The sequence below is a fragment of the Dermacentor variabilis genome, chromosome 8, assembly GCF_050947875.1.
Source record: "Dermacentor variabilis isolate Ectoservices chromosome 8, ASM5094787v1, whole genome shotgun sequence".
Classification (NCBI taxonomy): Eukaryota; Metazoa; Arthropoda; class Arachnida; order Ixodida; family Ixodidae; genus Dermacentor; species Dermacentor variabilis.
In genome coordinates, this window is record NC_134575.1 from 56214551 (window position 1) to 56230502 (window position 15952).

Here is a 15952-nt window from a genome sequence, read left to right on the forward strand (position 1 = left end):
CTGCAGCCCATTATTCCATGCATGAAAGTCATCAGTTCACAGTTCGTTAAGGAAAAAATTTACATAAATTAACCATTTGAAGCAGTTGAGGTAGATTACCTAAATATGTTCGTTATAAGGGCAACACTCAGTTATCGCGCACAGTTTAAGCATGGTTGTTCTCTACATTATAACTACTATATTAATCTGGTTGAGACTTCTTGTGCCGAGAGATGAGAAGTATCTTTGACACAAATAATTATTCAACCCACCTATGTGTAGAGTCAAAATAGCGAATGGTCTAGATCGGCGGACCTCATCACTGTATGGAGGTATTTACCGGCTGAGAGTACCTTACGTAGCAAACATTCGCACTCCCTAATGAAACAACAATATTATTTTCTGCTTGTATGGTAGACCGCGCACGTAGTATGTTAACAGAATACTGCTGGTAAAGGAGCTATGAATGCGTGGAGAGTCCTGGATGTTTCATTGCTTATCATTACATCACGTAATGTAGACGCGCAGTTCCATGATTCAATTCGAGCAATAGTGGAATCACATTCCTTACATGTGAAGAACATCAGTTAGATTTATAACGGAGGAATTTCATATAACTAATTGTACGGTTATATCATGCAAATATCGCAGACCCAGTTATAACTACAAATATTCTTCACCAAACAATATTCCGTGCCCTAAATGTAGCCGTGGAGACCTGAATTTCTTGTCGAAAGATCGTGTCTATCTGAAGCACATTTCAGACTTATAACAAAATAAGGTCATGACTAAAAAGCCTGTTAGGATAGACCATTTTCCGTGAAGGCCATGTGTCTGTGCACTCGGGAAGAGTACCCTAGTACCTCTTCTAAATTTATATCTTTTATTTTTGACCGTTATATAATTAGTTACAGTCCTAGAGAAAAATAAACTGGAATGAAACTCTGCAATGAAGCATATGCTCAATTGTACCATGTTTCTGACCGTGCAAACGGTGGATAATGAAATTGACATCAAGAGCAGCAATAATTGTATTGATTGAGGCACATCCTAAATATCTGGACGAATGACATATTTATGGCCACTTTCCCGCAGTCTCCATTGTGCAGCTGTGAATTACGAATATTTACATAGTGCTACAATAATCTTTAGCAAAGGCACAATTGGTTTGCAGCAGAACCTACTGATACGGACAGGAAGGGATGACGAGAGGCACTGGGCTTGCAACAGAATGTGTATTATGTTGATTTCCCCCTCATTTTGTAGCGCATGACGCTTGTTATCTGTTATTTCTTTCGCCATGCCACTTTTCGTCTCTCAGTGTTAAATATTATTTTGCTCAAGTAGCCGTTCTCCTTTTCTGTTATTATTACCGATGGTGTACAGATGCATAATTGCCCGCTTCTGTCAATGGCTATGGCTCTAAAATTGCACACATCAGCTTGTACGGACTTTTATATACATTTCTGATGTCGTAAAATTGAATGGTGCAGTGGTGCTGGCAATAATGAAAAGCGAGTTGCCCAGCGTAGATTCTTTCCAAAGATGCTGCATGCTCACTTGTCCTGTTTTAGGGAGCTTTTTGAAAAAAAAGACAGATGGAAGTTGACGTGCAAAGTTCTAGAAGCCATCAGTATTGATATAAGCGGGCACTCAGACGCAAGTACACCACTGATAGTACTAACAGAAAAAGAAAAGGGCTTCTTGCGCAAAGACGACATTTCAACCTGAGAGGGGGATGATTTCCATGAGAAAATAAAAAATAAGTATTGGCTTTCTTTTACCTCAAAAATGTGGAAAATAAACAATAAGCATTCAATTGTTAGCCCAGTGCATTTCATTGCCCCTTTCTGCCCTTGTGATTACGTTCCGCTGGAAACAAGTTGTAGTAGGTGCAACTAACGAGCTGAGGCAAGCACCATTCAGAAGTGGGAAAGGCGTTACAAACCCCGTATGAATTTTTTTAAACTGAGGATGGTGAGCTCGACTTTCACTTCTTCAAGTGTGCCAAATATCCAAGTTCGGAGTGACGCCTCACACCAACAAAAGATGTCGAGATCAAGTGAGCCTACCCTTTTCCACTTACAACCAAATAGCAAGGCCCTCTAAGCGTCAACAACGACACTCCGTCACCAGAACACGAATTGACCTGCCTGGTACAGTATTCGGCCACTACCTTCCTGATGATTCTTAAAATTAACCCATGGCACCCCAACCCCAGCAGCTGCGGAGCATATTGCGAGGGGGACGGCGAGACTTGTAACATCAGCAGAGGGTGCTAAGAATATCTGGGTCATGACCGGCTGCCGTTGGAAACTGACCACGGGAACTCTGTCGAGGGAGGCTAGCTTAGTAGGACTCTTTGAGGAACTGTCAGACAATGTTTGACAACATCGGCCTTAGTGAAATTAGAACTGGATAGGCTTATACAGTGCTGACTAAGGCCTTGTCCTCTGCTTTCGAGGTCTCCCATATAAGAAGCAATACGGGGTAGAATTACTAATCTGTAAGGACATAGCTTGCAACATTGACGAATCCTGCAGCAGTTCCCAGAAGTAAGCAGTAATCATAGTCAAACATGATACGAGGTTTAGAATAAAGGTTGTACAAGCGTACGCTACAACCTCCAATCACGATGATGATGAAGTAGATCACTTTTATGAAGATGTTGAATTCGCGAAGAGGAAAGTGCAAACTCAGCATTCTGTAGTAATGGGCGACTTCATTGCAAAAGTGGGGGAAAAGAAGGTGGGTGAACAACCAATTGGCAACTATGGCGTCGATTCTAAGAACGCGAGAGAGATGCTGATAGAATTCGCAGAAAGAAGTACGCTGCGAGAAATGAACACATTCTTCAGGAAGCGTATCCCAACAGAAAGTGGACATGGAAAAGCCGTAACAGTGAAAAATAGAGCCAATTGATTTCATACTTTCTGCCGAACCTCGCATTGCGCATGATGCATAAATCTTAGGCAGAGCAAAGTGCAGTGATCATAGGTAGGCGAGGGCTAGGATTCACCTCAAATTGAAGAGGAATTGGTCAAGAAGAAACCTGCCAACCTTGTTGTAGTAAGGGTACGGACAGACAAATTCAGGCTGGTACTTGCCAATAAATGTGCAGCCTTATAAGAGGAAGACGAATATAACATAGTTAATTAATGAAACCATAACTAGGATAGCTTCCGAGGCAGCAAATGAAGTGGCAGGCAAAGTACCAAGGCGACCAGTAGGCAAACTCTGTGAAGTAACAAAGGTCCTAACAAAGAAACGACAAAGATTGAAAGTGTCCAACTCAAGAGATATAATTCGCGGAACTGTCAAACTTGATAAACAAGGTGAAGATAAGGGACATTCGAATTATCGCGTGAGAAATACTGAGAAAGCCGTCAAAAATTGGACGCAGCCTTAAATCAGTGATAAAGAATCTTAGCATAGGACAAACGAACATGTATGTACAGAAATATAAGCAGGGTAATATCAACAGCAATCTCGAAGATATGGTAGAAGCAGCTGAAGAATTCTATACTGACTTGCACAACACCCAAAACAGCCACGACACCTCCATTCGAAGTAGTAAAGAACAGGTTACAGAAGCTCCTTCTTAACTAGCGATGAAGTTGGAAGGGCCTTGCTAGACGTCAAATGGACAAGAGCGGCAGGAGAAGATAGAATAACAGTCTACTTAATCAAACATGGAGTACACATAATGCTTGAAGATTTGGCGACGCTTTATACTAAGGTTCTATTGACTTCAAGGGCCTCACAGAACTGGAAGAATGTCAAAAATATACTAATCAAGAAAAAGGGAGACGCTACGTAGTGAAAAATCATAGGCCTATTAGTTAACTCACTGTACTATATCATATACTTGCCAAGATAACTTACAATTAAATAATGACAACACTGCACTTTAGCCAACAAAGAGAACAGGCTGGATTCAGGGAGGAATGCTTTACAGTGGCTCACATCCATGTCAATAATCAGGTAATCGAGAAATTCGAAGAGTACAATCAGCCTCCCTATACGGCTTTCGTGGATTACCAAAAGGCACTATATTTAGTAGAGATACCAGCAGTCACAGAGCCATTACGTAGTCAAGGCGTACAGACAGCTACCTAATTCTACACAAGAAAAGTAAGAAGATAATATAAAGTAAGCGGTCAGACATGGAGACACAATCTCTACAATGTTATTGACTGCGTGCTTGGAAGAATATTTGGGCTATTAAGCGGCGAAGGCTTAGGTGTGAGGATCGACGGCGAATATCTCATCAAACTTCGGTTTGCAGATGACATTGCTCTGTTCAGCAACACAGGAGACGAGTTACAACAAATGATTGAAGACCTTAACAAAGAGAGTATAAGAGGGGGGGGGGGGCTGATGATCAATATGCAGACAACAAAAGTAATGATCAATAACCTGGCAAGAAACAAGAGTTCAGGATCGCCAGTTAGCCTCTAGACTCTTTAAAGGAGTACGTTTACCTAGATCAATTACTTACATCGAACCCTGACCATGAGACGGAAATTTACAGAAGAATAAAAAATGGTTGGATCCCATACGACTGACACTATCAGCTCCTGACTGGAAGATTATCGCTATCATTGTAAACGAAGGTGTATAATCAGTGCATTTTGCCGATGCTGACGTATGGGGTAGAAACTTGGAGACTGACAATGAAGCTTCAGGACAAGTTAAGGACCGCGCAAAGTGCGATGTATTGAACATTGCTAGGCATAACGTTAAGAGACAGAAAGAGAGCGGTTTGGATCAGAGAGCGAACGGGATATACTAATTGAAATTAAGAGAAAGAAATGGAGCTAGGCAGGTCATATAATGCACAGGTCAGATAACCGGTGGACGCTTGTCGTTACGAAATGGGTGCCAAAAGAAAGGAAACGCTATCGAGGACGGCAGAAGACAAGGTGGGGCCATGAAATTAGAAAAACCACGGGCACTTGTTGGAGTCAGTTGGCACAGGATAGGCTAAATGAAAATCGCAGGGAGAGGCCTTCATCCTGCAGTGGACATAAAATAGACTGGCGATGATGAAGATAACGATCAATATTACCAATAGTACGGATTCACCTTAATGAGACCTCTAATGTAATTATCAATAGAGAAATATGCTGAGTTTACTCACGGCACTTTCCCTTTTGCACTGTACTGCTTCAGACTAAAGCAACAGCCTAATAAATAAACGCAGTGTTTTCAACAAATGGCAGGGCATGCCGCAGAGACAACATTCCGGATTGCCTGTGTACCACCACAGTGAAGTTGCCCTCGGCTTATTCAGAAACTTGCGCTATCCAATTCAATGCATGATAACCAGACTCCATTTGTAGCTTTACAATGGATTCACAGACTCATTAGAACAAAAACATCAATAGCGCAACACAGGACGAGCGAGTAAACAGGACAGAGCGCTAAAGATGAATCAACCAGCCACATTGTATACACTGCTCACAGACTCAGCAGATGTGTATAATTGATTGCGGTAAGCAGCACTGCTAGAAGTTTACTCTTTCACATATACCTTGAATATAAATAACCGAATGAATCTGCACGCAAGCATTTGTATGGATTGCGCGTCGTTTAAGCGCCTCAGTGATGCGCTCAGTAGCCGTTACAATAAAATTTCGCGAACGGCAAAACTCATTGCACAAGAACCAGCTAGGGTTTTTCGTGAAATTTGAAAACCTGAGGCACAAGGAGTTACTTCAAAGATGTACACTTAACAAATGGAAAATAAGAAGATAGTTCTGTGGCTTTAGCTTCTTACGTGGAGCTATGGCTCAACTGTGGTCAGTAGTTTATATCCGTATAAGGTGGCCCAATGTCAAAAGCAAGAATGGAGGCACTATGGAAGGCGGAGTCGTAAAACTCAGAAGTCATAGGATCGTATATAACGGCCTTATACGCACCGCTCATTCACGTGGCATATTTAGCAATTTAAAAAAGTACCTTATTCTTTACTAATGCCACCGTATGTGTGATTGATTAAATGAATTTCGCGACCGACAAAAATAAGATAATGGTGTGTATTCGTTTCGGCAATGTTTGGTTATGCTGGGGCCACAGTTTTGCGTTCTTTAGTTAACAGCTAACCAATGTGAGGGCTTAACGGCGCTAACCACTCTAGAGATAGGGATCGAGATATCAATGTACTTTCACGTTAAAAGGCTGCAAAGCGTAAAAAAACATTAACGTGATTTGGCGAGACCGAACCAACTTGTCCGAATTGTCTTCATACGTGTAATCTACCAAGGTCCCACAACGGCATTCCAATTCCAGTCAAAAAATTTCCTTAGAACATCACCCTTGGAGCAGTCCTTCGACGGTATCTTGCACGATAGTGTTCGAGCTTCGGACGCCTTCAAAAGCAACGCACTAATTGTTACTTGTTCTGGTTTACCAACGAATTGTATTCGTTGATACTGGGCTTATGTATTCATGTAGACGGCGTTTGCATGGGACCCCTTGTCCATTTCCCCACGTGTCATATTCAAGAAATATTTGCCACAACTCATCTCACAATGAGTCCCCACGGTAACTCTATCATGGAATCAGTATAGCGCGCGAATGTATCGCCATCGTCGATTTGTGTTTTGTATGCGGCGTGTGCTGCAGCGCGAGTCCTCATTCGCATTTGCCTTAAAGAAATGAACACCATCTAGTGCCACCGCCACCAACCCTGCGAGTGATGTCAGACATGCATGGCGCGCCGATGCGTGCAAGCGCTGCGAAACTCATTATGGTAGCCGTGCTCCTCTCTGGTACATTTTCCTGCGATATCGCGTGGCGTTGCCGAGAAGCCCACGTTTACAAAAACGAATGTATGCAACGACTGTATGACGACGTGAAAATGGTGACAATAGCCAGACAACTATATGAGAACAATGACAATAGGTTGAAGACCAGTGTATGACGGCGATGGCATGACAAAAGTAGAATGTCGAAGCTGTACTTGCAATGCCGGAGTGACCACGTAGAATTCAGGGCGACGCTATCAGAATAAATTCATGACTACTGCATGACCATGATGTCATCACGGTGACGGCGTGACGAGAGCTTAATCGCGAAGCTGCAAAGACGGCGGCATCAAGATCCTGAACTAACCGCTTAGTGACCTATGCAGATAGATAACTAGGTCGACTGGGTTGGCGTAAGAGGTTAGATAGATATATTCATAGACAATTGCGATATAGAAAGAAGATGATAGAAAGATATAAAATGAATGAAGTAAGCAAACAATCTTCATTCTGATAAACTTGGAGTTCTCGTACCAAAACTACGATCTGATTATGCGGCTCGTCGTAGTGGTGCGCTCCGGAATAATTTTCACCGCCTGTAGAACCTTACTATGCACTTCAATAGAAGTGCCTTATTATTAATTATTACTTCTATAAGAAATGCACTTATTAGTCACTCCAAGAGGGCTCTCCGCCACTTCACCATAAGCCCCATCTTACCCCAAGGAAACCACACACTCTCAAGGACGTACCCAGCCCGTCGCTGCCAAGTTCAGCTAATATGGACCCTAGGCCATTCGGGCCTTGCCGGAAACGAAGCCGCTCACGACGCTGCCCGAGAAATCGTCCAGCAGGCGTGTCACCAATCATCAGAGAAGCAACCTCGCCGACGACACACAACCCAGCAGGCTGAAGAAGATGCAGTCGCCTCTAGGCGCGACCACGTCACAAGTCAATCAATAAGTACCAGACAACAACATGACGAATATAAAACACATGCACATTTCCCTCTCTCACGGTACAGTCACATCTACCCAGATGTTCACACATCACAATGCGAAGCGCGCGTGGTGGCTCGCGCCGACCTCGACTACACAATCTGTCCCGTAGTGACACATGCCTATAAAGACAGCACCAACGCTAAATTTAAAATCTCCATGCCCGAGCAGTGGGAGGCTGCGCTGCTCTGCACTTGCCTGCAGAACCAACTATGGGAAGTCCGGCTGGCCAACAACGCCACCACGACTCAATGTCTGGCCGACGCCTGTGAAGGGGAAGTCCTGATGGGGCTTGTCTCCCGGATCCCGCCCCCCTTGACTCCAGTAAGGACATTATTTATATTATTTTTCTGTCGCTCTCTCCCGTGACGTAACCAACAATCTCGTGCTGCGCTGAGCAGCGTCATAGCCAGCAATATAAGGGGATGAATAATCAATTTTTTCAGGTGTCCCAGGAGTTTGTGCGTTCGTTGTTTGAAAAATAATTCCCTGCTGAACACTGTACTCGCCCAATTTTTATACCATTCCAACAGCAAACAGATCCACTTATAGTGTATATATATCTTGCCTACAATAATAAAATTAATTAGTTTTTCCGAAAGCCAGTTCTAGATATTTATCATAGCTGACGTTTCTTATTTTAAGCTACAATTTATCTACAATCAACGTTTATCGTCGACGTCACCGGGTAACTGCACGTCGTTTTTGAGGGGTGCAAGCGTGCCAGCATGAGATCGCATGACATAGCCATCCATATGCACCAGTTACCCTGTCTAGCTTAGTATCATGCTAACCTAGTGTCTCAGATAGGTTGTCTCTACGGTTGCCTAAAGGCACGGGAAAACTACAAGAGAAGGACTGTGCCTCAGTTAGGGGGAGGAGAAAGCACGCTCCTTAGCGAAGTATGGAAAGCAAATGCTCAAATCGACGTGTAAAAAGCATATATGGATTAGGGGTACATGGAAATCAAACAAGATGTTGCTAGGAGTGGCATACTTACGGAGACGTAGTGATAGCATACAGCAAAATAAAAAAACGATGTTTGACTGTGTCGCAACAAATAATGAGAAGGTTAAAAAATTTGGTCACGCAATAATTACAAAAGAAATGTATTGGCGACAGAAATGCGTTAGCAATACTTTCCACCCTAATAAGGTTATGGGTTCGTGATTTAAACCGCATTCACCTGACTGTAAAACGCTGATTATGAGCTCACTCTACATGCCCCCTTTCTTCGAGAAGGAAAATGCACTGATGGTGGTCTGGAGCAGAATACCGTTGGCTTCACTGCCCATATACCCTTACGGCGAGGCACATAAACCCATGCGGCGAGGTGTTAGCGGCGAGGCTAAGTTTTCCCGTTTCCCGTCGACCTTTTTCGACGTGGTAAACCGTCGAAAACGGTTTACCACGTAAACCGTTTTCCCCGCTTGGCACAGATACACTTCTTACTCTTTGACGTGCCTTATGTTAACGCATTCAAAATTCCTATTAAGTGGCGTGACTGCCGGGTGAAGGTTATTTAAAAAGGCAGTGATTGTAGAAATAAGCCCTGCCTCTAGGGAGCAGTTAAACATTGGCATCAATACTTAGAATGACAACTCAGGTCACCAATTAAGAGCTGTTGAAGTGGCTCGAAGAAAAAGATTATATTAGGGCAATCTATAGATTATGATTTTTAGGCAAGGCAGATGTTTACAGAATTTACAGACGTTTACAGCTAAGCAAAAAATATCGCCAACTCCCACCGTCCTTCGGTCGAAAGCTAGGTTGGCGTATCAGCTCCCTTAAACTAAGATTTGTGTGTGTCGCACCTACTTTTACCCGGGAAGATTGTGCTGCGTTCGAGCGCGCCTCACCTCCGACGCTACCGTGCAGGCTGCGTTGTCCCCGAGGCGCCCGACTAGTGCTCCTGTGCGGTTTCGGGGAACGCACTCCTCAGCTGGTAACTCTGTATCACGTGGAGCACAACACTCGATTTTCCCTCGGCGCTCAGCTTGGCTTCCACCTCCAACGGTCCTTGAAATAATGAAGTATTTAACGGTTCTGGGCTACCCCCCCCCTTTTTTTTGGACGACGACGGGTTGCACGTACGCACATGTGAAAAACAACAGGGCTCATAGTAGTGGCGACGGCGAAGTGGATTTTCACCCGTGCTACGCAACGTTGTCTGTACGCCATAGCTACCCACAGGTTTACAAGCTGTCTACCAGAATTTAACGGCTCGTCCTGAACGTCTTGGTTGAAATGATTTCAATTTTTCTTTGAAGCCAGCGCAATCCCAGATACAGCTTTCAAGAGAGCCAACATGCTAACACTGGACGAGGAGCAGAACTGCGACACTGCCTGCTCTCTCGTGACGCCAAAAACTCTACATTTTTATGCAATTAGTGCTGAGGTATCAGCTCCCCAATAAATGGAGTTAGTCCATAGGCAGGAGCTGCCACACAAGCCGGTTTACCAGGCCTTGACCTCGATACTCAAGAAGGGAGACAGATTGTCTCGACTTATTTCTTTACAGTAAGAGCTCCAAATTAACCAGAAGAAAATACGTTGTGGCAACTGTATCGTCCGCCTTGAGCTTTGCGAGACTAGCACGTGCACGGATGGAGCTACCAGAAACGTGCTTCAGACTTGAGTTTGGCTGAAAATGAGCCTTCTTTACAATGCACTTGAGATCTTCCTCTGTCCAGCAAAGATTAGTGTTCCGAAACGCTAGAGGAATTCTTACTTATGGCACCTCATCTCTTCACTCATCTCCGGCATAATGCGCAGGAGGAGTGCAGAACACAGCAAATCGAAATGCGTAAACTCCGAAACGATTATTTCAAAAGTATTTTTATCGCTACAAACAGATTGCATCAACATCAGCATTTACTAGAACACGCATTCCATAAAAGGGTATTAATCCACTTAAATTTTGGTTCTCTAAGGATGTGCCCCCATTGAGGTTTTATGTTAAAACGGAATAGGCGATTAGACTGCGGGATCCTATGGCGGACGACTGGTATCAGGTTCATCGGATTAGAAAGCTGTTTATTACTTATAAATCTAGTTCCGTCTAGAGTGGAGCGACTACGAAATAACGACAATGAAGCTTGGTGTATGATAAATATAGTACGATGCACCAATTAAGAAAGGTTCGTCCATCCTAACTATAGGTTATTTATTTTACATATTTTGAGAATAAGTTTATTTTAAGTATTTAGTAACATTTACTTGTGCAGAATTAAAGCGATCGCATTGATTTGCATTGAATGGTGTGCACTGATCGAACTTTTTTTTTACAAATAGGTCTTTTTAGTGAGTGAGTGCTTCTAATTTTAGTTGATCATTCATCCCTATGTATCGACATCAGTATAACAATGTCGTCTAAAAAGAGAACTTAAGGAAACTCCAACGTAATCATTCCTCCCTCTAAGTGGCACAAGTACTTCAGTTGGACACCTTATGGACACCCCCACTACATTGCAGTCACGAAACATTTCACTTACATGCTGTGATCTTTGAAACATCAGTTGTAACTAGGACAATCATCAGCAGCAGTAGCATTAGTTCTCCCTTTGTTTCACCAATATATTCTGAGAAGTAATAATAGCAAAAGCCTTCAGTACACGGCAATGTAAGGTGTTTGCAAAACAAAGCAATTTTTTCGTCTTAGTAGAATACCACTGGAACGAGAACCTCAAAACTGACTTTTCAATGGTAATCAATGAAATATTTGTTATGGAAGAAAATACGATGTCTAGAAAATTACCTAAAAATCTACTGGAGCTTTTAGTCCTATGAATTGCAAGAACAGAACAAGTATACTACATGTGCGTCAATTAAATGCGAGAGCACAGTGGTAACTATTATTCAAGAAATTGCATCTGTTTAGTGATTTGCATTCATGTAGCAAAGAAGCTAATTGAAATACATGAGTGTTGTTTTTACATTGTGAGCTATAAGTTGGATGCAGAGCAAATGAGCTTTTTGATTATTATGGTAGTTTCTTTTCATATATTGCATACCCCAAGCTTGCATCGTTTTACTTGTCAAGCACATAATCTTTAAAACTTCGTGGCACTACCCATTTATGGAAAGATAACAACTCTGAGTGCTTTTATTTGTAGGATCAACCATGCTTACGTAGTTATTCACAAGCAAGCGAACATATATTTTTAGATTTTTGCGCTGTGATTTCTCTAATAGTCACAATCTTTATCGTCAGCTTAGTTTCATATCTATTACAGGACGAATTCCAGTGCATATGACCTCATATTGATTTCTTGATTAGCTCATTCTGAACTGTGCTAGGAAATTGCCCAATTTCGTCAACCCACCTAATTTTATGCGATCCTCAACAGCATTTCCCTTCCTTTCACACCTCTTAAGTAAAAGGAACGGCAAACCCATTATCTGACCTACCAATTACATGTCATGCTACGCTCCATTTTTTTCGCCTAATATCAACCCGAATATTGGCTATCATAGTTTGCTGTCTAATCCAAGCCACTCTCTTCTTCTATCTTAACGTTATGCCTAAAACATCTCATTCCATCGTCCCATGCGCGGTGCTAAACTCATAAAGGTACGATGCAATGATTGTATATTTATTTTCAATGACAGAAGTTAGCTTTCAGTCAGGATTTAGTTGTGTCCAGCCTACACACTCAAGCCCTAGTTTAATCTTCTGTCAATTTCCTTCTCAAGATCTGGGGTCGCCTTTCAGTATCTGACCTAGGTAAGCCTACTCCAGCAGAGATGATAGAGGCTACCTGGCGAGCATGATTCCTTTTCTTGCCAGGCTATTCAACACATCGTTTGCTTTCTGAATATTATTCTTCAACACTACTATCTGTCTTGACTAACATCCTCAGTTATTTCTTGGGTAAACAGGGAGAAGGCGGGAGATGAAAATTCAAGACGATGAACTAAACGAGAATAAGGTGAAACAGGAGTAAACGTTTCGACAAGTGGACTTCTATTTTTCAAAACGACATATGTGTGCTTTGCTCAGCGCAGTATATATACATAAAGTTCATTCGAAGGAGAGAAGGGGCAAAAGCAGGTGTGTGTGGCAACGAGCGAAGCTGTGTTAGCGGCGAGGCTGTAGAATTTCGAATAAAGAAGTGCTCTGCACAAGGTCGGGGACCCGCCCGTCGGCCATCTAGAAGTCACCGACCAACGGCCGTTGTCAACCGGCGTGGATAGTGCCTCTCTATTACCAACTTCGCTAGTGGCCGTGGGCTCTCGTGTGTCTGAAAGAGATAACAGAAGGAGCGGTGGCAGAAACCGATGCTCGGGAAAGAAAAACACAAGAACGTCCATTCCTGACACCTTCACCAGCAGCATAGGAATAGACCAGTCTGATAGTGGTCCGTCTTGCGTGAGAACCACAACACTTCCACAAAGGTTTTACGTGGTGGCGAATGTAACAGGGAAACGTATTTACAATATATTTACAAGGATATGAAGCAGTGAACCGTACAGTCGAATGCGCGTGCCAGATCAACTACGTCTTCTTCATCGACGCTCCTCTAGAGAAATATTACCGTAACTCTTTCTCTCTTTCGATATGTATATATATATATATATATATATATATATATATATATATATATATATATATAATGCTGTTCTTTACTAATTTACTCAGACATATCACCGCTTATCCGGCAAGCGTTACAGCAGGGGGGTTAAAAGCATGAGAATAATGCATCTTGATTCACACTGCACACTTGTCCACATGACAGTCGATTCCACTGAGCGGTAGATTTAACAAAGAAAGAATTGGCATACAGGCCCGTCCTCGCCCGGTATTCTAAAATTTTGCGCTGGTGGTCAGTGCGCGCCGATATAGAGTTTGGTTGTTTTATGTGCATTTCCCTACCAATTCCAGTTTTGTTGTGATAGATTTCATTCAGAAGCTTTAGCCACAGTTTCTTTCGGCAAGACGCCAGGGATCCCCTGTTTAGCTGTTTTTTCATTGGTGTGCAACTGTACTTCCTCCCGTACCTACCCAAGATGAACCTGGCCGCTCTGTTCTGTATTTTTTCTAGCTCATTTATAAGACATATCTGTGGCGGGTCCCCAAGGGTACAAGCATATTCCAACATATGTCGTAGACAAGTTAGGTGCGCCGTGCTTTTAAGGTTAGAATTTGCACATTTTAAATTTCTTTGAATGTAATTCATAGCAACTGCCGCTTTTCCAACTACATAGTCCACGTGCGCGCGCCAATAGCAGTTGCCCGACTGCATCACGCCCAAATATTTAGTCGTGCATTGATCCCTCAATATATTACTCATTAGACAGTAGCTGGTATCGATTACCCTTTTCTTTTTAGCAAGAAGACAACAAAGAAAGACACCAAGGACAACACAGGGGACAATACTTGTACTTACAAATTGAAATAAAGAAAATGTAGATAAATAGAATTGAAAGAGGCAGAAAAAACAGGTCGCAGATTGAGAACGATCCCACGTCTTCGCATTACAGCAGCGATGCTCTACCAATGGAGCTACGGCTCGGCTGTCATCCCATCCAATTTCTGGGGTACTTAAGTTTTGCTACTAGGTCTAACCCTGGGAGTGTTAGCCACGGCCACTACCCATATATATATATATATATATATATATATATATATATATATATATATATATATATATATATATATATATATATATATATATATATATATATATATATACGTATGCTATTATGTCTGTTGGAACGACGCATATTTTGCCTCAGTACCCCGCGTCGAACCGGGAAAGGCACAAACCCGATGGTGAGCCCCCGGCACTGCAGGGGAGGATCGGCGACCGTACGATGATGATAATATACATACAGAAGAGGCGTGTGTAATAAACGCCCACACTATTCCCCCTCCCGTCCCTCCATGTGGAAGCGGCAACCCTGGCCGCATGTAAAGTCGACGCAGAACGCCAAGTGAAGGGTTTCGTACGGGAGGTGCGAACGACCTCAGTGCTGCCGAAACAGCGGTCTGTTGTAGCAAATAGAAGAGTCGTGTAATAACTGATGGACGATGTGAGCTCCCTTAGTAAGTATCGCCCGATGAATCGCGGTTGGAACTTGTCACACAAACCATGAGTTCGAGGGGTCGTCAATTGGACTACCTCATCACCATTTCGGAAGGACACAACGCGATGGAATGTTTCCTAAATAATCCTCCCGTGCTGTTCTCTGGCAGCTGTGTTAAAGCGAGCAAGCCTGTGACACTGCCCGCTCGTGAAACGATTTCTTTGATGTTGCTGGGTTGAGAGGGGAATCGAAGAAGTAAACTTCGAGAAGTGAAGGAGGTGTCTGTCCGTAAAATAGGTAAAATGCCGAATAGCGGGTGATGCGTTGAACGCACCACCGGCGAAAGTGACGAATGTCAGAAGCTTGTCCCAACTTTTATAGTCAATTTGAATGTATACGGTGATCATGTCGGCAAGCGTGCGATGAAATCACTCCGTCAAGCCGTTATTCTGTGGATGATAGTTCGAAGGAGTTTTGTTGGCGGTATTCGGCGGTTTAGTGGCGGTGAGCAAACGGCCTTTCCACGGTCTCTCAGCAGTGACCGAGGTGAACCGTTGTATAAAATGATATCTTGAAGAATGAAGTCGGCAACTTCCTAAGCTGAGCCTGCGGTCACTGACGTCTCATTGTAGCGCGTCAGGTAGTCGATGGCGGTTACGATCCAGCGATTGCCTACAGGAGTAGCAGGGAGAGCCCCGTGAAGGTTGATACCAACAACCTCAAAGGCTCCTGCAAGACACAGAATGGGTAGTAATTCACCGGCAGAAGTGAGGTTGGGAGCTTGTGACGCTGACACAGGAAACGGGAACCGACGTACCTCGATGCACTAGAAGAAAGGTCAGGCCAATAGTAGCGGCTTCGAATGCAATCGTAGGTTTCTTGTAAACCGAGATGGGGGGCAGCTATCATGTCATCGTGGAATACTTCAAGGATATGGACACGAAGATGCATGGCAGAACGGCTACCCAGCATTGATCGTCAGGGTGGTAAATGCGCCGTACAGCACACGATTTATCAGCTTGAATTGTTTGAGTTGGCGCAGAAGCCGCGCGTCAGCTGGAGAAGAAGCGTCAGAGAGGTGTTTTGTCATACACTGACAATACGGGTCAGCCAGTTGGCGAGATGTGAATGTCAGATCGTAATCCGCACCAAGGCGTTCTATCGAGACTAGGGTGGAAATCAGCGTAAAGGTGA

General features: G+C 43.3%; 1 protein-coding gene across 3 annotated transcripts in view; it reads right to left on the minus strand.

The window, feature by feature from the left end:
- Positions 1-15952, minus strand: part of LOC142591036 (uncharacterized) — a 256522-nt gene that overhangs the window by 235052 nt on the left and 5518 nt on the right. For 2 of the 3 annotated variants that reach the window (XM_075703412.1, XM_075703414.1), the window contains exon 2: positions 11224-11310. The exons of the other annotated variant lie outside the window; for it this stretch is intronic. In XM_075703412.1, coding sequence (XP_075559527.1) covers positions 11224-11281 — 58 coding nt within the window. In that variant the 5' untranslated portion in view covers positions 11282-11310. The remainder of the gene's footprint in view (positions 1-11223; positions 11311-15952) is intronic. 3 annotated transcript variants of the gene reach the window in all.